Source organism: Diabrotica undecimpunctata, chromosome 1 (assembly GCF_040954645.1).
Source record: "Diabrotica undecimpunctata isolate CICGRU chromosome 1, icDiaUnde3, whole genome shotgun sequence".
NCBI lineage: Eukaryota > Metazoa > Arthropoda > Insecta > Coleoptera > Chrysomelidae > Diabrotica > Diabrotica undecimpunctata.
This window is the reverse complement of record NC_092803.1, coordinates 66092165-66118379: the sequence shown is the minus strand read 5'-3', so window position 1 is coordinate 66118379 and position 26215 is coordinate 66092165. Positions and strand designations below refer to the sequence as shown.

The following is a 26215-nucleotide window of genomic DNA, read 5'->3' as shown; positions in this document are numbered from 1 at the left end:
ATGAATTTGACAGAGAAGCAATAAGAAGAATGATCCACGAATTCTTCTTTCGAAATGACATACCCACAATAGATAAAGTTCTAAGGGTTGTTAATGAAGATCCAGTTTTGCCTAATTTCAAAAGAACTACCTTTTTAAATTATTGAAAAAAATAAATTTCAAGTTTCAACGTCGTCAGTGAAACAGCATTTTGATGAACAGGGATGAAATTTTCTTGTGGAAACGGGAATTTTTGATCAAAATAAAGCCCTATAGAAATGAAAACCGCAAAATTTATTACTTAGACGAGACTCGGCTAAATGCTGGTCACACCAAATCCAAAATATGAGTCAACAATTCAATAAAATCTTATAAACAAGCGTTTTTAGATGGAGAGATAAACAAAGCCTGCAGGTAAATGTTATACGTGCTTTTTCGCTTCAAGTACATTTTAAAATAACCAAATTTTCAGAAAAAGGAGAGAATAATAATTTATCACATTGGCAGTGAAGATGGATTTGTTCCAGAAGCGCTGTGGGTTTTGAAATCCAAAAAAAGTGGAAACTAAAATGAAGAGATGATGGGAAAACTTCTGAAAACTGGTGCACAAATATACTGCCCAGATTAGTTAGAAGTAAACTCTCATCAACGTATTGGACAACGCGCGTTATCATTCCAGAAAACTGGAAAAAACTTCCACCTACCGCTTCTAGAAAGGCTGATATCCAAGCGTGGATGAAATGAAAAAATATAGGAGAAAGAGAATTAAGATTTGATTTCACGTATAATGCTTCTATATATTCGCTTATACGTATTTCATCCTAACAGGAGTCATCAGAGCAACTGTTACAGAAACTCTTAAGGTGAAAATAATTCTTTCCCGCCAAAAAGAAGCAACATTAAATTGCTTCAGTATGGACGCTATAGCGACATCTGATAATAAATCACGAAAGTAGAAATCCCAAGATTTCTATTGACGAAGCCAAAATCCAAATTTTTGCTTTAATCTGCGCCTTCTAAGAATTGCAAGGCAAAACAGACAATGCTAAAAGATGTAAAGAAAAAATATAGATTTTAAAGACTCAATGTTAAAAGTGCAATTGTTTGCAACATTGTTAAGCAACATAAGTGAAAACAAAATAGTTTTAAGGCTGTCTCCATACCATTATGAGCTCAGTCCGATTGAACTTATCTAGGTAGAAGTGAAAAATTCTGTAGCAGCAAAAACAATACTTTTAAATTTGCAGACATGAAAAATACTTTTTATGATGTAATAAATAATATCACTTCAACTAAATGGCATATATGTATGCAACACATTGAACAAAAAGACGAGTTCAATATGTGGAAGTTGGACAACATAATCAAGACATATATCGAACCTGTAGCTCTTCAGACTCTAAATAATTTAAATGGTATGTTTTTATATTTTTAAAAACTGTGTTATGTATATCTTAGTTAATAAATATTTTATTGTAGCACATTTTTCTTCAATGGAACATTAAACTTGAAGAAATTCGTAGTTTCAAGCAGTAAATATTTTTAAAATGACCTTGTTTGGTTTTCACGTGCAATTGTTGACAGTTGGGAATATGTAATATGAATGAACTGTAGAGGATATTATAGGTCACCTTTATTTAAATAATTTGCATGAACTGCCAAGTTCTGGACTTGACTTCTTAGTTACACAAAAGATTGTTTTGATGTAATGGTGTTATTACATATATATTTCACAATGTTTTGTCAGCAATTTTTTATTGATTTTAAGTTAAAAATAATGTCATCTTATAATGAAAGTGTTAGTGAACATTATCCCTTTGAAAGCAAGTACACAGATAGCGACGAAGATTATACGCTGCAAAATAAACAAGCTAACTTTAAAATGCAACTTGCAAAATGGTTTATCTCGGATGGTGATGATTCTTCTGATTGTTAAGGCCCTAGCCTAAAAAAGCATCCGATAATGACGATAAAAAAATTAGCTGGACACAGAAAAAATATTACATATTACAAAAGCACAAACTTTTTATACGAAAATCAAAGATAAGTCAGCTTTGGCTAAAAAAAACAGCGTAGAAGTTCTAATGTCCGATTTTCAACAAAATCTGCCGCTTCCTGTATCTTCAGTAGGGAAGTATTTTACAAAATTCAACTAAAAAGTGACTTTAGACTAACACAGACTCAGTATCTAAAATCCGGCGACCCGACTGGACATCTGAGTTGGAACAACGCAATCCATGAAGATGTCAAGATTGTGGCTACAGAACAAGATTTCAAACTCACTAAACGTCGAGAGTTATAAACGAGTTAACACAAAACAAAATCTGTGAAACCACAATATTCAATTCTGACAAAATATTTATTACTTCTGATCACCGATCAACAATGCTGTTTGGTGATCTGATAGCCACACTACATTAAAGACTCTGAAGTCTAGGACTTGTGATTTCGTAACAGCTTTGAACTGCAAATAGTACCTTAAGCAATCGTTGAAGCACAATAAAGTAACTTTGCCAAGACATAAAAAAATTTCTGGTAACGAGATTGCTGGTAGTATTGCTAAAGAAGTAGCTAGTATTCTTTTTATCGGACCAGAACCATTCTACGATATCCCAAAAAACAGCAGTGGAAACTGCTCACTCCAATATCATCTCTGTAAAATACGCTAAGTGGGCAGAGGAACATGCAGCTTTTGCTGCAACTGCAGGGCAATTTTTTGAAAACACCATAAATATCTGGAACAGGTTTTATGGAGCCTGATCAGGTAACAAATGTAATATAAAAATGTAAAATAATAGACTTTCTTAGAAGTCTAGATCGTTTGGACTAAAGCATAGTCCAAACAATCCCTTTGAAATCTACAACCGATTACTACATTTACTCGTCCAGAATACTTATACTTTACGCTCTCGGTCCGTATTGGCATACGCTACATGTACCATCATCAAGGCGACTCTTTTCAAGTCCTGGATTTCCATCCAAGCCACTCGCTTTGATTCTGTGGTATACTACCACGGAAGTGAAGTTAACTAATATTCTTGTTTTAGTTTTTAGGATTTTTGTGGGATCTTTTTTGTGTCTGGGCATTTTTTGACTATAATAAATGCCATATTTGTTAGATAATAATTTAAATCTTCTATAATTACTTTTCCTTTATGTTCCTCTCCTATCGGAGATTGGATATTATCGAGAGACCATTTTAGTTTTATTTACAGCATATTTACAGAATGCCCTAAAATTGAACAAACTAAAAGTGGCAAAACGGGACATCACCAGCATGTACCTAGCACTAGCTTTTAGATATACATGGTCGAAATTTAGGAATGATAAATTTGGCAAAACATAATTTTGTTCATATAGTGTGCTTGTCCTCTAATTCTACCCACCACATGCAGCAGTTAGATAAAACGTTAATAGGACCCTTGAAAACCCATTATAGTGAGGTGTTGAGATTATTTTTAACGTCAAGGCAAAGACCAATTGCACACTATAATATTACTGAACTATTTAGGAAGACGTGACTTTTAAATCTAAATCTCCAAGTCTTTAACGAAAGCAATTGGTAATGTAAAATGCTCGTATCTTTATCATGAAAAATTTTCATATTTATACTTGTCTTTTTAAGAGCTCTGTGAGGGTAGATGACTCTGCATTCTGTAAATTTGACGGTGGTGTGGTCAATAATAGTGTTACATTATATATCGAGACACATGCAGGTGTTCATTGTGACTGCATTAAATCAAAAACACTGTTACATTTTGAATTAAAACTGTTATAAATAAATGCCATATTTGTTAGATAATAATTTAAATCTTCTATAATTACTTTTCCTTTATGTTCCTCTCCTATCGGAGATTGGATATTATCGAGAGACCATTTTAGTTTTATTTACAGCATATTTACAGAATGCCCTAAAATTGCTGACTGCATTAAATCAAAAACACTGTTACATTTTGAATTAAAACTGTTCAAGAAAATATTTCTCATAGAGGTAATGTGTTTAGAAGTAAAATACGGTAAAAGTTTCAATTGTGACTTCTTGGAAAGTATTCACCTAAGAATAACATAAAGTCTAAGTTGTGACTATTTTATAGAATATGCAATCAATAGCATGTATCGTTTGGGCTACATTTGCAAATGTGGCGTTTTTTAGAAGCATTTTAACAGATTATAATACATCATGTAAATCTTATTTTTATTTTTATGGTAATTAAACTTTGGCCTATATGACCTAAGATGTTGAGACACGTTAATTCGAAATAAAAAAAATATTACCAGTTTTGTGTATTAGTAATAATATTGTGTTACTCAGTTTCAAAATGTCTTTGATTGTTGTAGTAAATTGAATTTTATAAAATGTCTACTTTATATAAGTCTCGTATCCTTTTTATGGTAGACTTAATAAGAAAAGACAGGAATAGTAACAATTCAGAAGAAAAATTAGACCATCCAGATTCTATTATACTAGCAACAAGTTTAAAACAAAGTAAGTTAAATTAGTTTGCAATATTCTGTTTAGTATTATGCTACATCATGATACCATACAAAATTTTAAATATTATTTTGCCGCAGATAATTTCAAAGATGAAGCTGTAGAGGAGCAAGCTGTCTGTTCGAAGCTAAAGCATGAGGATTTGATATAGAATACATCGACAGTCAAGCCTTTAGAGCAACGAGGTAAATCACTATAATTAATCATTATATGTTTTTGAAAATAGATGATTTGTTTTTATCTATATATATATATATATATATATATATATATATATATATATATATATATATATATATATATATATATATATATATCTGTATGCCGGAGGTAAAGGGCACTATGTCACAAATTTGTAATTTTACAGGAGAAGCGTTTTAAGTTTATTTTTGTGTTTGTTTATTCACAGGATGTATGTTAATACACATTATGTCACAAACCCTTGTCTAATTTATTCTTCAGATTATTATCTTTCAAAATTGTATTATTTAAAACACATATTGTGATAATAAACTTGATTTATTTTTAATAAAAAAAAAATTAAAACACAATGTAGTGGACATAGTGCTGTTTACCTCTTCAAGATCTTTTGGGTCATAGTACTAGATGTATACTAAAATGCATTATACAAGGTTAAACTTTAATTTGTTTCTCCTTCATGACAAACATTACAGGGTAAAGTGTAAAACCATTGTTTAAATAGGACTAGTTAGACAATCCTTATGGAACAAACGTTTGACTTTAATTCTGCCGTCACATGGCGGCCTCTAGTCATAAATTTAAAAAACTATTAACAGAAACTTAATTCTCGGCAGGATTCTATTCGAGTATATTTTTGCCTGTCTCTTAACTAAGGCAAACCTGTACACGGATGCCAGATTGTGAAGAAAATATAAAACTTTAATAAAATGCTTATTGTTATTATCGTTGTATGCGTCTAGTGAAAGATAACTTGACTATTTCGAGCGAATATTTCAAACTGTTTTTATACTTTGAGACTTGCTAAATCTAAATCGGTTAGTAATCTATTTATATGAAGTAGGTAAATGCTACCTTTTTTAAATTTTTATTAGTTTACCAGATATTTAATTTGGTTATATGATTTGCTAGGAAAGGATTAAATATTTAATTGAAATATACTCGATTGCTATCGTCTTAGAACACTAATGCAGAGGTTTATTTTTTAGTCAAGACTTAAGTTTTATCATTGTTTAAAAAAGAAAATCTTTTTAAACAATGGTTTTATGTATGTTTTGAGAAAATTAAATTTTCAATCTTTTAATCTTTAAAATGACGTTTGAAAATATAGTAAATTTATAGGTATGGTTTTTTGATAATGTTTTTGAAACAAATAAACACACCGATATGCCACAACAAGAGGCAACACATATTTAGGGAAAAATTAATCTATGTGTTGGGATAAAAGGAATAATAAAACAACACTTTAATAAATAGTATCCTTTATTTTATTTATTTATGTATTTTATGATATAAACACCATTTTTGTATTTCTGTTTACATAAATGAGAATGTTTTTTTCAATCAACTCGCCCGATGTGAGCTATTTAATAATGAAATAATTTTAAATTACAAAGTGATAGATATTGCAAAAATTAAATTCGCATTATTTTAATAGTTATATATCACTTATCAAAATTCTAATATCTACACATAGACAATATTAACGAAATAATAATTCAAGATAAAAAAAACAAAACAAAATTGTTTACATTAATAGTTATAGAAATTGATTGTAACATTGTTTTCATGACCTAAAATAAGCAATGTATGTATTGCTAAACACTATTGGCACTGGTTGAGGTTGTTTTGCTATCGAATACGTATAAAAAACGCGTGGTGTCGTTAACAAACCTTCCTCTTCTACCTCACTATATTTTTTTGGTTTGCATTTAGATATTTTTGGACAAAATGCTTACTGCAAGGAAATTTTTTTTAAATCGCGTAGCTCCAGACTTTCCAATGCAGCATTACCTACAACAATATTATTATTAACACAACTTAAAAAAAGCAACTTTCTGCACAATAAAGTAAAAAAACAATTTAAGTTCTGTATTCAAAATATAAATAACTTCGCAGTTGTGCCAATATATGATTATATATATATATATATATATATATATATATATATATATATATATATATATATATATATATATATATATATATATATATATATATATATGTATATGTATAAGAGTAAGAAAAAAGAAATTTTTTAGATAGGAAAAAAAAAAGATCCCATAGGACTATCAGAACCTAGTCCTATGGGATCTAGTCTTTCACCCATTCTAAGTAGCTATGTCATGGATGATGTTATCAGTGATTGTGATTGTATCAACAATTGCACTTTTTTCATTCCTTTTTTTTAAAGATATGTAGATGATTTAGTTTTGGCACTTCCTAAACACAAAATTATTGAAATAGTCAACATTTTCAAGTATCATAATCAACATATACCATTTACAGTTGAGGAAGAGATAGACAATTCTCTAGTTCCTTAGAGTAGGTTTCAAGTCCAGTGCTTTATACAGGCTGGTGAATTGTTTGCAGTTGGTAAGTTTGGTATGGTTGATTCGTAGTCTTGTAATAGTCGATGCTTCTCTTATAGTTATGAAGTCTAGGGAGAGATGACCAATAAAAGATTGAAGTTTATGAAAAGTTGTTTTGCTCTTTTGTTCTAAGTTTTGTCAAGTATCCTCTACCGACTTTTTTAAAACGAATTTCGAGATTCGTTAGCTAGTTGAATTGGCATGGTTGGTAGCTTCTTTGGCACAATGATCTGCTGTTTTATTACCAGTAATTCCGGTGTGAGAAGGCAGCCATATGAGAGAGACTGTTACATCGTAAGCAGAGAGATTTTGGTATTATGTCATGAATGTTTTGAACTAATAGGTGCTCAGTGAAAATTGTATTGACTAAATAGATATATGAAAGTTAATCTGAACAAATAGTTTAGAACAAAGGTTAGAAGATTCAAGTTTGTTAAAAATAGTGAGTGAGGTATATATTGAAGGGAGATCTTTAGCCCAGAGGGGAAGTAAAGGTAGAGGAAATGAACTAGTCAGAAAAAGGTCAATATTTTTAAGTAGTGGACAAATTAATTGAGGTATAGGTTTTATGATAAGGTGTTGGTTATTGTTAGTGGAAGAAGACGGCACTGTGGCAATTAGGGAATGAACGGGATTAAATGGATTTGCGGATGTTGATGCAGCATACGAAAGTAGAAGTGATTATCGTCTTGGGTAGGAGAAAGTTCATTAGATTCACGGTATACACTCTCAATAGGACTAAAGCGAAAAGCGCTCAGAAGTAGTTTTATTGGCACCCCATTGAAGATGACTGAGGGATTTAAAAATGTTCAACCTTTTAAAACAATTGATTTTAAGTTCAGAGATTTGATGTTTTCAATTTAATCTGGAGTCAAACATAAAACCGAGAATTTTACAATAATTAACAACAGAAAGTAGAGAATTGGTAAATAAAATTTGGGGTAAGGGAGTGGAAATCCCTATGGAAAATTTTATTAATTTGGTTTTGCTCTCAGAGAGTGATAATCTTAATTCGTTAGATTTACTACACTTTGTATAAGTTTATATGAGGTTGAGACAGATTTAACATGGCAGTAAATGATTAGGTCATCAGCGTATTGAACATATTTGATGGGAGGCAAATTTCGTTGATGGCAAGAATGAATAAAGTTAAACTTAATACAGATTCTAAAGGGACACCTTAATTTTGAGGAAGAGATTGAAAAAGTTTACCCTTGGCAAGGACTTTAAAGATTCTTTCAATTAGATATTTTTTTACAAATGAGAAAATATTACCATTTAAATTATAGTGGGAGATTTTGTCAATGATTGCTTTTCTGGAGATTAAATAAAATGCCCCTTCAATGGTAAGTACAGTTGCTACGACATCTTGTTGATTATAGATTGCTTAAGAAATGTGTGTGTACACAAAGGGTGTACATATGTGAAATTATGAATATAATTATGAATATATATTTTCTTCATACGGGGAAACTGTCCGGTTACCGGTTTCTGAAGACGTGTTTCGCGGTACTAACACTTAGATCACGATATAGAGCACATTTTTCGTCTGTACACGATTAAAATAGTATTTTCGGTATTTTTCGCGTAACTACATGCGAGAGAGTTAGAGTGGAGAAAAAGCGCGGTAAGTCTGTACCAAGCGATAGATAGCGATAGAGAGATTATACGTCTGCCTAATAAGACTCAGCAGACGAAAGAGAGGACGACTGTTTCTAGCAACAGTCAGCAGTCAAGTGTACAACTGTCTGTATTTCTAATGGAGTGGGGTTAAAATGTGAGTAGGAAGGGTTGGAGAACGGGAAATAATAGTAAAATTGTGGTAGAATGGTAGCTAGTAATACAGCGAAAAAATGACATGTCATGAAGACAAAAACGATTTGTCTTCATGACATAACCCGTTTATGTTCGTTTGTTCTTTGTAATGATCTTTCTTTTATCTTAGTATAGATTAGGGCAAGATCTTTCATTAACGATTGTCAGCGGTATGTCAGTGGTAAATTTACTGGCTTCATTTAGAGGGTCTTTTGTGCCTAAGGAATTTTCGAGAAATTTTTTAAGATTATTCTAGAAAAACCTAATTTTTGTGTTTTATAGGATTTGAGTGCAGCTTTTAGTTCGAAATAGTTTATACGAGAGTTCGGATAATTGGTATCTTGTGAAACTGAGGATAAATAATGAAAGGGCGAAGGAAGAAAATAGTATATATGGTTAAGTTCAGATTTGTTGCAAAACTTTTCTTTTAAATTTTCTGCCAGAATCTTGGCTGTCTCTTAATTGTCAAGGATAACCTTTCGATTAAAAAAGAGATTGGAGATTTTAAGGTTATTTTTTATTAACAATTTTTTTTTCCACACTGGGCTAGTATTTGAAGTACATAAAGTTTTCTTACTTAATTAAATATCGTGTCTAAATTTGGCAAAAGATGAAGTAAAAATATACAGAGAGCAGAAAAAATGAATAAATGCGAGAGAAATAGAGAAATTCTATTCATCATGTATGCTGTGATTAGATTTGACATCAGATTTATCAGAGGATGCACTTATATATACTCTTGTAAGTCGGAGGTAGGCTGTTCTTTTAACTTTTTTAAGATTCTAGTAATACGGTTTTTATTGATCTTTTCCTTGTACCTATGTAGAGCTGCAATAAGTCCTTTTGAATACCATCTATGTTGGAGGATTTTTAAGCTTCTTGTAGTGGGGTGATACATACAAAAGAGTTCTCAAGAAATGTAATAAGTTGCGTGGAATTGAGTGTAAAATTAGTCGGATTATCTTTGTAAATCATTTTTATAGCGGAAATATAATATCCGATTATATAATTTCGATACCACCACTTTGGGTGGTATCGAAAATGCCGAAGGAGGAAAAGAACTTAATAGAGCAAGGATACCGGATGAAGATAGAATGGTAGGAGTATCAGGAGGACTGTCATTGAAGTGTACCCTTTTTTGTCCTACTGCCAACATGGGCTTTGAATTAGTACGACGAGGGATGGATAAATCCATAATGGCAGCCAGGATGGGTATGTAGTTAACGGAGATGGACTCAATTTCCGAAGATAGAAATTCTTTTGATGAAGTTAAGGATTTAGGATTAAGGACTCCTTAGAGTCAGCTGAAAATGAAAAAGAGGGAGGAGCATTAGCTGCAATGAGTGTGTGATCTGGTCAACTGGAGACTTTGCAATCATACCCCACGGTACGACCCGTAAGCTTACAAAGAAAACACTATAGTCTGTCAGAGAATAAAAATATTTTAAAGGATGTATTTTCATGGTTAATTAACAGAGAAGATTGCACTTCGAAGTTCACCTTGTCAGGGATTACAAATGTTACCCTAGGAAAATTCCTAATAATATACCTATTGATCATCTGATGTTCCGTATTTTTTAGGGACGTCTCGATTAGTGAATGCGGAATGGAAGGAGATACATTTGAAATAAGGATTCTTTTGGTCGCAGAAAGAAGCCTGCAGATAAAGATGACATTGAAATTAATTATGACGTTCGGTGTATTAGTTGATCAACGATGTCGGTAGAAGTGAGGAAAATGCGGATTCGATTATTCGAAATGCGAGATGTAAAAGTAATATTTTTTGGATAAACCATTTCACCAATTTCTATAATATATTTAAATAAACCAGTATTCAAAATGGAGTGCATGACAATAACTTGTTCCCTTTTAGGGAACGAACGGGGAGGAGGTCTAGAGACTGCGGCAACGACATATGATTTTGGGTTGGAATGGAACCTGTTTTGTGTAAATGTAAATATTTAATTGCTGTTCATGATGTATAGTCCTGGTTACCCAGACCGTAACACAATACCTAAATGTGAGTACCTAATGGACCCTCTCCCAAACTGGAAAGAAAGAAAAAAGGATCTCACCTATTTCTTGGGATTTTTACTGGTTTTCTTTAATTACACCAATATAGCCGCAATTAAATTCGACTATTGAAATATAAAACCAAATTTGATACTTGTTTTCTTATCACATTGTGATTAAAGAACTTCGCTTCGTATTGTTAACTCGTCGATGAATTACTTTATCTGTTTAACACTGTTTAAATCTTTAAAATCCGTGAGGAACTTTAAAAAGGGTGTTTAACCTTTGACAGTTATTTGACGTTTTTTGAATCGATTATTTGAAGCTTTATTTGTAAACTTCAACATTTTATTAAAAAAACAGTTTGAAAAAGTGCTTTTTAGCTTCTAAACATTTATACTACTTTTGATATTTTTCATGTCATACGGCTGTACGTAGGCTCAATGAAAAGCTGGTGTAAAAGCACAATTAAAAAAAAAACAGAAATTTCCATAACCAATAACAAGAAACAAGCTGAGATATTGCAGCGGACAGATCTCCCTTGCATTTTTCTGTGGCGATATTTTACGATTACCATTATTTTAATGTTTCAAAACTAATTTACTTCTTCACTGTGTATGCCATTTATAAATCGAATTAAAAAATTTAGATATTCTTTTACAATGTGTTCAATTTTCAGCCTTAATGTTAATAAACAATGAAAATATTTGCAATTTCTTAAACAAGAAAAAAAAATGCTATTTGATTTCCTCTGGGCAATAGAAGGTTTTGGTTTTTTTTTTAATGTTTAGCTTTATATTGAGCCTAGATACAAGTGTAACACATAAAAAAGTCAAAGTTATTAGAAATTTTTATATGCTAAAAATTTGTTATTCTTCAAACTGATATTTAAACACAAATTTAATATAATCTTGATGTTTGTTTTTAATAATTTAAAACGAAGCCATTAAAATCGATTTCTATTTACAAAATAACCCTAGAGTGACTGTTTGGATAAGTACAGTTTTTTAAATAATCGGACTCCTGGATAAACAAATTGAATAACTCATAAACTGTATGGTCGTTCTGTATGATATTTAGCACCCTTTAAAATCTCATTAACTGCCATAATTTTAAATAGTTGTATTACATATCGTTATGCAAAAAAGAAAGTTATTTATATGTATATTATTTATATTTATATTAACATTTATAAATTTTACAAAAATAAGGGTTTTTAAATTATCTCGGTCAATTCTTTATGTATTTTAATTATAAAAATCTCAATATTAGAGAACATTTTATGATCTATAACTTTTATTTTAATCATATATCTCTAACATGAATAAGAAACGTTTTATGCGCATACACTTTTTTCACGTTTTACGATTGTTTAATAAAAAATCAAAGCAAAATTAGCTGTAGTCTTCACATAATTGTCATCAGCTACCCCTCATATACCTTTTAGAGACTTTAAATATCTGCTTAAGATTTTTTCACCTTTTATTCGAGTTGTAGATCATAAAAAGTTATGTAATTTTTGAGAGTATCCAAATTAAAATACATGAAACTATTAACCAAAATAGTTGCCAAAAAAACCTCATTTTTGCAGTTATTTATAAATCATAATAACTCTTTTTTTGCGCAAAGACATGTAACATAGCTCCTGGAAATTATGGAAATGAATAAGTTATTAAAGTGCGCTAAATATCAATCAGAGCAAATAGTTTATAGGTTATTTATTCTGTTTATAAACATTTAAAATAACGTTGATATCGTTTATGCCACAAATTTATTTAGATGCTTATTAAAAACTGGTGAAAAACACACTTTCTAAAAAAAATAGAATCTTCTATGACCATTACTAGGCAAGAGAGCATTTTATATTTAAAACCAAAGCATTTTATTCTTAAAATCATACTTCCATTGTCTATCAACAGTAAGAGCTGAAAATTGAAAGGACACTAACTGAAGGTCTGAATTGTGCGTTCCAACTTACATATGGCATATGCGGTAAAGAAGTAAAAATTTATAACCCGTTAAAATGATGCTATTCTTAAAATACCGCTTCGGAAAGTAGAATGGAGAACCATTTGAGCTCGGTTTTTTTTAGATTTGAACTTTTTCAAAATGAAGGGCGATTGCAAAATTTGCAATATCTTGGCTTCTGTGGCACGTAAAACATAATTTTTTTTCAAACTGGGATAGCTCAACAAAAAGTTGTTTACATAATCGCTTTCTACGATAAACAAATCGTCACTATTTTTATTAGTTACATTACATACCATTATGCAAAAACAAAGTTTATTAAAATTTATAAATTTCTGCAAAATCAAGGGTTTTTTGCAACTATTTTGGTGAATTCTTTATATATTTTAATTTAGAAACTCACAAATGGAAGAACTTTTTGAATCTACAATTTTTATTTTAACTATTTTTCTCTAAACTGGATAAAAAACGTTTATAGCCAAAATCACCTGTATGTCTTTACAGATTTATTATTAACTAACCCTCATATATCTTTTAGAACCTTCAAATATCAGTATAAAATTTTTACGTGAAACCAATAATTTTTTCCCAGATGGACCTTTGTATAAATTAGTTCTCCGATAAAGATGAACTTATTTCTACTTTTCAATACAATAACTAAAAATAGCTACAGAAATACATATTTTAATATCTAATACTTTGTTTATGTTTATTAATTTGATATTTATTCACTAATTTGTTTTTCCGAAGTTTATTATATCATAATTATAATACCAACGAAAACGTAAAATTTAAATTAATGCATCTCGAATATGACGCGTGCACCCTGGCGATAATAAAAAATGATGAATGAAAAAAAAATAAACATTTTTTCAAGTTAATTGCGTAACGGAAACGGTGTAACATAAAAGAATATAAAAAAAGTTTCTATTTACTTACCAGAGTGTAATATCCATGTTTGACAAGCCGAAGGATTTTTTGTCGGAAATCTGAACATTCTTAATCTATGAATTTTGTATGGTGATAAACCACATTTGTAATAACAACAAATATTTCCAGCCATCTGTAAAAAACCATTTATTCATTATGGAAGTAACATTACTTTAATTTAAAATCACTTTTTTCAAATATTATCGAATGTATGTATTATCCGGTAAAATTTATTTCTAAATACCTAATTTGTTCATTTCTCATACAAATGTTTTTTGTTTTAAACACATAGAATTAAAATGTTCTACTTACCTCGGACCAAATTTTTGTAATACACTTCCAAATAAAATAAAATATTTAAATTCTTTAAACTTATTTAGATATAGGAAAATTTAGAAGTCACAGCACGTTTATGTAGGTACAATTTTAGTTGACACGATATTTACTATGTAGTTGATAGTAATAACTCTATTTTAAATGAATACCTGTGATTCATGTTCTGTTTTTGTAACATTTTTATTTTATTCTGTTTAAGTAAACCTGTCGCTACTATGTCAGTGAAATATTGCAACGCTGGTGAATTTAATTCAGTGGATCAAAAATGGACGTTTAGTTTAGTCCTTAACTTTTTCACATAACACCATCTAGTATAATGTATATCAAACAAACAATGGTATATTAAAATCTATTGAGACAGAAAGAGTGGTGACATCTAGTGACTGTCTCAATTAGAATCAAACAAATTTATACATTGCGTTGGCTAACTAGTCCTATTTAAACAATGGTAAAACTTAATATTTGTTTACATTTAACGACCGGGATACTGTTAGAATACTAAAAGAAACATAATGTATATCCCTCATGCATCAAAAACTTCTTCTTCATCATCTTCTGGGTAATCACTAGCGTTGTTAGATGTAGGTAATTTTTTATAAAATTGATGACATACAGATGGTAAATATGGTAGCAGTGATACCAAGTCATCGAACTTTTGGCGAGAAATCGGTAATAAGTCATAAGTGATAGGCAGTAGAACTTCTGGCCATGTAATTTTTTCACTTTTTCGAAATCGTATCATATCAAGTTGTTTGAAATTATTATCATCAAAAGAAGTTTTAAAAAATAGCTTTCCTATAGCCTCTCGACGAACTTGAAGATGAACACAGGCAGACATTAATACACGTTGTTTTTCAGTGTCAAGTTTTCTTAAGACAAAAGGAGCTTCTTTTCCGACAGATAATGAGTTGAATTGCTTGAAGTCCTCACATTTCATATTGTGTACAGTGTATTTAGTAGTTGTTGCCAATCCCAAGGAGTCAGTATTGTCATGTTTGGCACTCTTTTTCTTTTCCTTTCAATGTGACCATATACAGTGTCTGCTTCTATATGAGTATGGCCCTTTAACAAAAACTTGTGATCTATTTGCGGGAATTTGTGGGAAGGTCTTCAAAATCCAGAAATATGCCATTACAATAAACGTATTTTTATTTTGATCATAACAGTTTGACCATTTTAATAAATACGAAGCAATTTCTTTTCTGTCACGAGCTGCTTTACTTCCCACATCATGTAGTGTACTGAAGAGTCGAAGGAATCATAAATCGTAAAATTAAATGTCCACAATGTTCTCTTATAAAAACTGATCTTAGAAGTGCTTACCTACACCTTTGTAATCAAAGCTGATGATACTGCAATGTACACAGAGGTATAGGGTTTCATGTCCACATGGTGCCCTCTGCCTCTAAATAAAATGTGACATGATACTTTTTTTAAAGTGCTTATCTTCGTTATTTTATAACGTAGGACATAGTGCTTTATACCTCTGTGTGGAGAATTAAAAGTTCATTATAACTGCAGTTTAATCTCAATATTGACAAAAATGGACATAGTGCCCTTTACCTCCGGCATACAGATATATATATATATATATATATATATATATATATATATATATATATATATATATATATATATATATATATATATAAGAAAGTCGTGTTAGTTACACCACTTATAACTCAAGAACGGCAGAACAGATTTGGCTGAAAATTGGTAGGGAGGTAGCTTAGAGCCAGGAGACGGACATAGGATACTTTTTATTCTGTTCGACAGCGTTCCCGTGTGACTTGACATGAAACGTCAGTCACTATAAAACGTGGTATAACAAAAAAGAATCAGACTTGGAATAACAAAACGCAGACAGCTATGTAATTGACGTAAAATGACAGCTATGTAATGACATATGGATGACAATTTGATATTTGTAAGAAATCAATATTAAAACTATTTCTATTAAATAAATAATTAACAAGTGGATTGAAGTGAAGTGAAGTTTAATTAATAATGCCGCGACCAAGACGATCGAATCTTTCCCGACAAAGCCGTAATTGAAGTGAAGTGAAGTTTAATTAATAATGCCGCGACCAAGACGATCGAATCTTTCCCGACAAAGCCGTAATGCAAGAAGAATACAAAATACTGCAAATGAAAGGACTGAAGAAGAACAAGAAATTGCACGTGAACAGCGCCGCGATAGTATGGCTCGACTTCGTGCTTCTCAATCACGAGAGCAAAGTGAAGCAGCCCGTGAAACAGCTCGGTTGGCAATGCAGAATCGTCGAGCGAACAACAGAAGGCAACAAATAGATAATTTGCGACGCAGAACAAGATATTTAGCTGATTTGAATCGAGCAGCGTTTCGATACGATTGCAGCAATGATTACAGCTTGCATCCTAGCGTTTGCATTGGGCAAATGGACGTTGTTTGCGAGTATTGTGGTGCATTAAAGTTTTCCGGAGAAACGCCTGGATTATGCTGCCTTAATGGTAAAGTGAAATTGCCAGTGTTGACTCCGCCACATGAGCCATTGTATTCATTGCTTTGTGGCGAAACACAAGAATCACGCCACTTTCTTGCAAATACTCGAAAATACAATAGTTGTTTCCAAATGACGTCATTTGGGGCAGACATTATCGAAGAAGGAGGATTTTATCCGACATTTAAGGTATTTATTTTTGTACTTACATAGAATGTAGTTAAAGAATAACTTACTTTATCTATTGGTATGTATTATATTTGCTAATACTGAACTCTACTCTCCCACAGAAAAAGTGTTTATAACCCAGTTAATACTGTCTGGTTTTTATTTTGTAGATACAAGGACAGATTCACCATCGAATTGGATCATTACTACCTTTCGAAGATACACAGAATAAATTTTTACAAATATATTTCATGGGCAACATGGAAGAACAACTTGATCGACGCCTAGGGATCAATGCAGGAATGAAGCGAGCAATTATTCAAGACTTGCAGTGTCTGCTTCATGAACCTCATGCGTTGGTCAGGTTGTTTAAGAGTGCTTTAGAACGCATGTCAAATGATGACTATAAAGTTGTCATCAAAGCAGATAAACGACCATCTGGAACACACGAACGCACATTTAATGCTCCAACAGTAGACGAAGTTGCCATCCTGATTGTTGGTGAACAATTGGAAAAACGCGATATTGTGCTTACACGTCGCGATACTGGGCAACTGCAACAAATATCTGAAACTCATCGATAATATGACGCATTGCAATACCCACTGATGTTTTGGCAAGGAGAAGATGGATATTATTTTAATATTAAAATGATAAATCCATTGAATGGTAAAGTATCAGTATCTTAATAATGGTTAATGTCTGTATTATTTGTCTTTGAAATGGTTAATTATCGTTTTTTTAATTTCAGGTGAAGAAACTACAAAGAAAGTTAGCTTAATGAATTATTATGCATATCGTTTGATGATTCGTCAAAATGCTGACAACTATTTGCTGCGGTTTCGTCGATTGTTTCAGCAGTATTGCGTTGACATGTATGTAAAAATAGAAACGGAACGTTTAACATTTATTAGGTTGAACCAAGCCAAACTGCGTTCTGAGGAGTACATCCATTTACGTGATGCAGTTAGTACTGAAGGAAATGCAGCTAATATTGGTCGATTAACTATTCTGCCGGCGACGTACATTGGTAGCCCACGTCATATGCATGAATATGCACAAGATGCAATGACATATGTTCGTCATTACGGCCGGCCAGATCTCTTTATTACTTTTACCTGTAATCCAAAATGGATAGAAATTACTCAATTGCTGCTTCCCGGACAAACATCAAATGATAGACACGACATCACAGCACGTATATTCAGGCAAAAAATTCGGTCCCTGATGAACTTTATTGTTAAACAACGCGTCTTTGGAGATACTCGATGCTGGATGTATTCAATCGAATGGCAAAAGCGAGGCCTGCCGCACGCACACATTCTTATTTGGTTAGTGGAAAGAATTCAGCCTGACCAAATAGATGATATCATATGTGCCGAGATTCCTGATCATGAAGTCGATCCAGACCTACATGATGTTGTTACTACTATGATTCATGGACCGTGTGGTGCCATCAATCCCCAATCACCTTGCATGGTCGATGGAAAGTGCTCTAAACGATATCCACGGAAATTAACGGCGGAGACTGTCACTGGCAACGATGGGTATCCGCTGTATCGGCGTCGATCACCAGATGACAACGGTCGAACTGTCACAACGAAAGTGAAAAGAATGGATTTCGTTGTCGACAACAGTTGGATTGTTCCATATTCGCCACTTATTTCTAAAACGTTCAAGACACATTGCAACGTTGAATACTGCAATTCAGTTAAGTCCATAAAATATATTTGCAAATATGTCACGAAAGGCAGTGATATGGCGGTTTTTGGATTGCAATTCTCAAATACCAACGATGAAATTTCACGCTATCAAGTTGGTCGTTATGTGAACTGTAATGAAGCGATTTGGCGTATATTCGCATTTCCAATTCACGAACGTCATCCTACTGTTATACATTTGGAGGTGCATCTGGAGAATGGTCAACGAGTATATTTCACGGCTTCGAATGCTACACAACGTGCTGAAACACCTCCAGCAACTACATTGACCAGTTTTTTTGCAATCTGCCAAAGCGATCAGTTTGCACGAACTTTGCTTTACTCGGAGATGCCACGTTATTATACTTGGAATGCTTCATCCAAGAATTTTCAAAGACGGAAGCAAGGTGATGCGGTTCCTGGGTATCCAGATGTACGTTCTACTGATGCTCTTGGTCGTATGTATACAGTTCATCCAAAAAATGATGAATGTTTCTATTTGCGGTTGTTGCTGGTAAATGTGCGTGGGTCAACTTTATTTGAGACACTACGAACTGTTAATATTCCCAACATATCGTGCTGCATGTGAAGAATTGAACTTATTAGAAAACGATACCCATTGGGATACGACAATCGCTGAAGCCATTATCTCTGCATCTCCAAGTCAGATACGCACATTATTCGCTATCATAATTTCGACATGTTTTCCATCAAACCCATGTAACCTGTGGCACAAATACAAGGATAGTATGTCAGAAGATATTTTACATCAAAGTCGTGTCAGTTCCAGAAATCACGATATTGAGATGAATGAGGAGATACATAATCGTGCTTTACTCTTGATCGAAGATATGTGTTACCTCATGTGCGGTAATTTATTAATCAGGTTAGGAATGCCAGCGCCAAATCGTGAAATGAATGACGCATTTAATCGAGAATTGGAACGGGAACGTGAATATGATCACCAGGAATTAGATTTAGTAGTTCAAAGGAATGTACCCCTGTTGAATTACCAACAAAAGGAAGTTTATGATACTTTAATGAAGGCAATCGCTGATGAAAATGATGGTTTATATTTCCTAGATGTCCCTGGTGGAACTGGCAAGACATTCCTTATGTCATTAGTTTTAGCAACTGTTCGGGCGAGATCCAACATAGCGGTTGCAGTTGCTTCTTCTGGAATAGCAGCCACATTGTTAGAAGGATGCCGTACGGCTCATTCAGCATTCAAATTACCATTAAATCTTCAAACTATTGAAGATCCAACGTGTAATATTGCAAAACACTCAGCAATGGCCAAAGTTTTAGCGGCATCGAAAATCATCATCTGGGACGAATGCACAATGGCGCATAAACGTGCATTAGAAGCACTTAACCGAACATTAAAAGATTTACGCAATGACTCGAGATGTTTTGGAGGAGCAATGATTTTACTGTCTGGCGATTTCCGCCAAATACTGCCAGTAATTCCAAGATCTACGGCTGCCGATGAAATAAACGCTTGCCTCAAATCGTCAAATCTATGGGGCTATGTGAAGAAACTGCAGCTGACAACAAACATGAGAGTTACATTCTTCTTCTTCTTCAGTGCCTTATCCGGTCCGGATGTTGGCGATCATTGCTTAATGATAAATCTGCTGAAGATTTCTCGGAGCAATTGCTGACTATCGGTAATGGTCAAGTACCTGTCGATGAATCGAGCGGATTAATATCATTTCCAAATAATTTCTGTAATTTTGTCTCATCAAAAGACGAACTTATCAACAATGTATTTCCAAATATTATTTCTAACTACAAAAATAATGAATGGTTGAGTGAGCGAGCAATTTTAGCGGCTAAGAATAAATATGTAGATGACCTGAACTACATAATTCAAAATAAGATCATTGGAACAATGCATTCATTCAAATCTATTGACTGCGTCACAAATGAAGATGAAGCCACCAACTATCCAATTGAATTTTTAAACTCTTTGGACGTGCCTGGCTTACCACCGCACAATTTACGCCTAAAGGTTGGCTCCGTAGTAATCATGCTTCGAAACATAAACCAACCAAAACTGTGCAACGGTACGCGTTTGGTGGATAGTAAATTGATGAACAATGTAATTTACGCTACGATAATGGTAGGAAAATTCAAAGGTGAGGAAGTTCTCATTCCGAGGATCCCGATGATCCCAACCGATATGCCGTTTGAATTTAAAAGACTTCAATTTCCGATACGTCTTGCATTTGCCATGACCATCAACAAATCACAAGGCCAATCCTTAAAAGTTTGTGGTTTAAATCTAGAACATTCATGTTTTTCCCATGGTCAATTATACGTGGCATGTTCACGGGTCGGAAGACCATCTGCGTTGTTTGTTTTTGCGCCTGATAATAAAACAAAAAATGTCGTGTATCACAAGGTACTTAAGTGAAGAGCAACCTATGTACTAAAATACAGAAATAATAATGAATGATTAATGTAGTTATTTAATTTTTTTTTTGTATTTTTTCCAATAAAAAAAAACACAATCTGCTTATTTATTGCCATTAAGGCGGAACAAAGTTCGCCGGGTCAGCTAGTTTAAAAATAAAGATAGAAATATTTGCAATTTGTTATAATAATATTTGAATTTGCAATATGCAAAGATATTATTCTTTTCCAATGGCTAATAAGAATTTACCTAATATATCCTATTTAAGAAATATATAAATATTGCAGAAATCAATAGGGTCATAACTCAAAAAAATTAACATTCAAATTGAAAAGAGAAATTTTAAAATTAAAAAAAAAAAAAGGACAATATTGCAAAGTAATCAATTACATACATTTTTTTAAATGGCTTTTTCTCAAAACTATGTTTTTTGAGTTCTGATAGTTTTTTACTGGATGTGTGATATGAATTTGATCAACATGGAGACAATTCATGACCTATATCATTTTCAAGGATATTATCCTTTCTTCTACACCATCTATTACATAAACATAAGTACATATTTTGAAAATAAATACACATTTTAAAATTAACAAAATTTATTTACTTTTTATAAACTTTTCAATCTTATCAGCTACAGTATGATACAATTTACTAATATCACCAGTATTTTGTGTTATTGCTATAGGAGTTCCCTCATCAGTGCTTGTAGATATTCCAGGATCCAATGGAAAACTGGCCAAGACATTACATTTGAGATCATTGGCAAGTTTTGAAGTTCCTTCGCCAAAAATATTGATATGATTTGAGCAGGAAGTACATTTGACATACTTCATATTTTCTACTATTCCTATTATGGGCACATTTAGTTTTCTAAACAAACCAGCTCCTCTTTTGGTCACTTCTAGAGCTGCTGATTGAGGGGTTGTTACCAAAACTACACCTGAAAGGTAGAATATTACAAACACTCAAAAATTATTCAAAACATCACATGTGTTTTACCTGAGATAGGTAGATTCTGCACAAGGCTCAACAATGTATCTCCTGTTCCTGGGGGTGTATCCACTACCAAATAATCTAATTCTCCCCAATACACCTGTCTTATTAGTTTTTCCAGTGCCTGCATCACCATTAAACCTCTCCAAATAACTGGAGCATCTTTTTCTACAAGAAAACCCATTGACATACTAAAAAAAATTATTATAGTTCCTTAGGCATAGATATTACCATTTTACTCCATAATTTATTAAAGGTTCCATCAGATTATCTTTTGTTAAAAGGGGCTGGTCATCTAGGTTCATCATTAGGGGCACTGATGGGCCAAATACATCTGCATCTAGAAGACCAATTCCTTTATTTGGATTTAAATGCTTTAGTGCTGCAGCTAAATTTACTAAAACCAATAAAAAGCTATATAAATTTTGGTAAATTTTTGATTTGATGTAAAACCAACCCATACCTGAAGTAGTGCTTTTTCCTACTCCTCCTTTCCCAGATGATATGAGAATGATATCCTTAACTCCCGGAATAGGTTTCTGTTTTGGTAAGCCCCTGGACATAATCTGTTCCCTTTTCTGCTTTAGATCTACATTTTTCTCTGATGATAGTAATGCGATTTGCTAAAAATGCCTAAGTTATAATAAGATAAATGTACAATACAACCAATTACCTGTAATTGTATTAGGGACTTATGATAGAACAGTTTTTGAAATCCAATTTTTAATATCATGATTTCGATTTAAAAGAAAGTTAGGTTAGGTCTTACTTACTTTCTATTTTGATCAAAAAAAGAATAAAATGTGTGTTTGGTCGCCTAAGTCCAGGCGAGTCTTTTGTATAATTATTTTGTACAAAAACAATTATTATATCTTTTCATAAATTGGTATTAAGAATTTATGTTGCGTAACAAGGTATTGTTGGAGAGTTCTTTGATTTTTTTGCGAAATTCTTTCTTATCGTTGTTTTTGTTCAGTTTGTAAATTTTTAAAACCAATCACTAGATTTTCTCAAAAAGACAAGTGACAGCTTTTAAAAAAGAAGACATTTTCAACTGTCAATTTACCACTATGTTTTAGGTTCTGTTCTGTTGTAAATTGTGTTGATTTTAATAAACTTTAGGAAAAGTATTAAAATATGATTGAAATAACGTGTAATGATCGTTTAGGTAAAAAAGTCCGAGTCAAATGTAATCCGGACGACACAGTTGGAGATCTGAAAAAACTTATTGCTGCTCAAACTGGAACAAGATGGGATAAAATAGTTTTGAAGAAATGGTACACTACATTTAAAGACCACATTCAACTACAAGACTGTATCCTTTTAATTAATAGTTTTAATAGTATATATTTAAGTTTAAGTAAATAGGTTATTGAAATTTTGGAGAAGCTTCTTACCAGGTAATATTTAACAGATCTATTAGAGTGTGGCAAATAGCTTTAAGGATAGCCTTAAACAAATATATGAAGAGAATAGAATAGAAAAACATTATTAAACAGTTTGTGTTCAACCGTTAGGAATAATAAAAATGAATAAAAATTGAGGGCATGCAATCAACAAATGTGTAAAGAAAATAAAGAAGGTACAGTAAAACCTCGATACAACGGACTACTTGGGGGAACGGGGTGTCCGTTAAAGTCGAAAGTCCGTATGTAAAAATATGTTTAAAACAAATCAAAACACGTTTTTTTAATATATATGTACACTCTATTCAGATATATATAAAAAATACAAAATACAAACAAAATTCTATTTAATTGTCTTCAGCCATTCGTCGTGAAGTGAAAGTTTTGAAAAAGGAATCAAGTTCTGTTTGCAATTTCGATGTTTGCTGTTTTTTTATGATCAATTCTCAAAAATGACGAAAATGCGTAGAAAACAGTTGAACTTCGTTAACTGATGAATATAATCAATAAATGTTATTAGAGCTTCGAGATGCGATCTTACCTCTGATAATTTTATTTTTGGCAGTGTTGTTTTTTCATCTTCACTAACTTCACTTCCATCCTCACTTTTTAGTTCATAACTTCATCTGCTATTTCACTTTCAGTCATGATGTTATATCCAGGGTCACCTTCTCTAGCTCAGGGTCATCTTCTTTAGTTCTACTTCTAGCCATTGTAAAACATCTTCCTCAACTACATGTTCTCCTGCATTATTATGTATTGTCCTACAGAAATCAGTAACTTCCAACCCTTCTAAATCCATGCATCTTGGTCATCAAACAAATTCTTCCAACCATTTTTTAATGTTTGCTCTTTCACCTCCTCCCATTCTGCAGAATAATTAAAAATTGTTGATTTTAAATTGTAACACCTTAAGTTTTGCCCAGCTACACTGTCCTCTTGGATATTCTGCATTATCTCTATCGTGCAATACAACCATTACTTCGTCTAAAAACTTGCAATGCATGGGTTAAATAAGTGATGTATTTTTTGGCAAAAACATACAGCTAAATAGAATATTTTCAGAGGGTTAAGCAGGAGCGTTGTCTAAAAGCAATAAACATTTCACCTCTTCTGGCGGTATTCCCGATTTCTTCTCTTGAAATTTTCTCACTGAAGGTACAACTTCTTTGAAAAAGCAAGTTTTGAAAATATCTAGAAATGTGCCCTCTTATGCTAAATTTTATTGAAATTTTTTGTAAAATACAGTGGTATGGGACAGGTTAAGCATGTATAATATTAACAGTACGTTTTTATTTTTTTTTTCTACATTTGACTGGATTTTTTGTCCGTTATATCCGAAGTCCGTTAAATAGAGGTCCGTTATATCGAGGTTTTACTGTATTCATAAATAAAGTAAATCCACAAGATAAAATAAAATGAAAAATCAGAGCAAGTTGGTCAGAAGATGTAGCTATATATAAGAAAAAGCTAATGAAAAATGAAAATCTGTGGGAGGACATGCTGAATGATACTTTTCATATTCTTTTTCAAGGGTTTTCATATTCTTTTGATAAAAATAGAAGAGATTTATCCTAAAATTTAATTAAAAAATGTTACAGTTCAGAAATGTGTTGAATGTCTTTATGTTGTTTTCCTTAATATAATTCCAGATGAAATCCATGATGGAATGAACATTGAGCTCTACTATCAATAGTTAAATATGAATACATTTAAGTTAGTTAATAATTTATAATTATTTTTTATGATTTTTGAATAAATGTACATACTATTACTTAATTTTATTTAAAATATACAGGGTGTAACAAAAATAGATTAAATCGCATATTCTGGGACCAAAAATAGTTCCATTGAGCCTAACTTACTACAAATATGGGTATAAAAATAGTTACAGCTCTTTGAAGTTACAAAATGAAATGAATGAATTTTTTTTAGTACAGTAATATCCCGAACTTATGCAATTGTTGGGACCGAGCGATAACTGCTTAAGATGAATTCGTGCAAGTCAAGGTATAATTTCGTATTATGTATTTATATAAATTATGTTTAATTGGGACCGGAAGCTAAAAACAACAATTTACACAAAAAATGTTTATTAAAATCTTAGGATATACAAATATATAGCGCCAATAGAAGTTATTTTGCTGTAGAAGGTTTCATAAAAGCTAACAAAGTAGTTTGGCAACACAAATTTTTTTATTCTTTGTTTTGTAGAAGAAATACACTCTTCATTGTACTTTATGTTTTCTAAAATTTGTAATCCCTTTTCAATTAAACTGAGGCCTTCAGTTAAGTTTCCATTTGACTGCCATTTCAACCTCTGTTTAAACTTAATATAAACAATCAAGCAAGTGATCATCTGATGTAATAAGCTTTGAATGTTTTAATGACTTCCTAATCCATTGGTTGAAGTAAGCTAGATGCATTATGTGGTAAAAATTCAACTGTCACATGTGGGTCAAAACTAGTTCAAGTTCAGGAGGATGACCTGTTGTGTTGTTGTTGATTAGTATCACTTTATATGGAATATTGTTTAGCTTGACAATAACATTTGACATCAGGTATAAAATAATGACCAAACTAGTCCTCAAAAAGGGAATCTGTCACCCAAGGTTTATGATTAGAGTTCCAAATCACAGGCAATCCAGATTTAGCTCATCTACATTGAATATGGTTTAGTTGGTGTAGCCACATACATTTATCATAACTGTTAATTTCTGTGCACAACTATGTCAATTACAGTAACTTTTGAATCCGCTGAACTAACCTATACCAGCTTTAAACCCTTCATTCTTAGCAATCTCCCCAGGATCTTCTTTCAATGATTCAAAAATCAGCTTACCTTGGGAGCACACTGTGGTCTAATCAGTATAATCAATATATTAAATTTAAATCAATGAGATTTGAAAATCGCGTAAGTAGGTGTAGCTGAAGTTGAGGTAT

General features: G+C 32.1%; 3 protein-coding genes across 3 annotated transcripts; 2 read left to right on the top strand and 1 right to left on the bottom strand.

Moving 5' to 3' along the window:
• The first annotated feature begins 17401 nt into the window (after nucleotides 1–17401).
• Nucleotides 17402–20870, top strand: LOC140451234 (uncharacterized). The gene is made up of 4 exons (XM_072544982.1): nucleotides 17402–17420; nucleotides 17503–18909; nucleotides 19043–20038; nucleotides 20095–20870. The coding sequence occupies exons 1-4, from the start codon at nucleotides 17402–17404 to the stop codon at nucleotides 20868–20870; spliced, it is 3198 nt and encodes a 1065-aa protein (XP_072401083.1).
• Nucleotides 20871–21451: 581 nt separating this feature from the next.
• Nubpl (NUBP iron-sulfur cluster assembly factor, mitochondrial) lies at nucleotides 21452–22789 on the bottom strand. The gene is made up of 5 exons (XM_072543765.1): nucleotides 22540–22789; nucleotides 22330–22489; nucleotides 22098–22263; nucleotides 21873–22057; nucleotides 21452–21813 (listed from the first exon to the last, which is right to left on the bottom strand). Exons 1-5 carry the CDS (start codon nucleotides 22597–22599, stop codon nucleotides 21470–21472), a joined length of 915 nt encoding a protein of 304 aa, XP_072399866.1. The 5' UTR covers nucleotides 22600–22789; the 3' UTR covers nucleotides 21452–21469.
• A 119-nt stretch (nucleotides 22790–22908) lies between these two features.
• Nucleotides 22909–25046, top strand: ubl (Ubiquitin-like protein 5). Its single transcript, XM_072543774.1, has 2 exons — nucleotides 22909–23181; nucleotides 24925–25046. Exons 1-2 carry the CDS (start codon nucleotides 23004–23006, stop codon nucleotides 24966–24968), a joined length of 222 nt encoding a protein of 73 aa, XP_072399875.1. The 5' UTR covers nucleotides 22909–23003; the 3' UTR covers nucleotides 24969–25046.
• Nucleotides 25047–26215: the final 1169 nt, after the last annotated feature.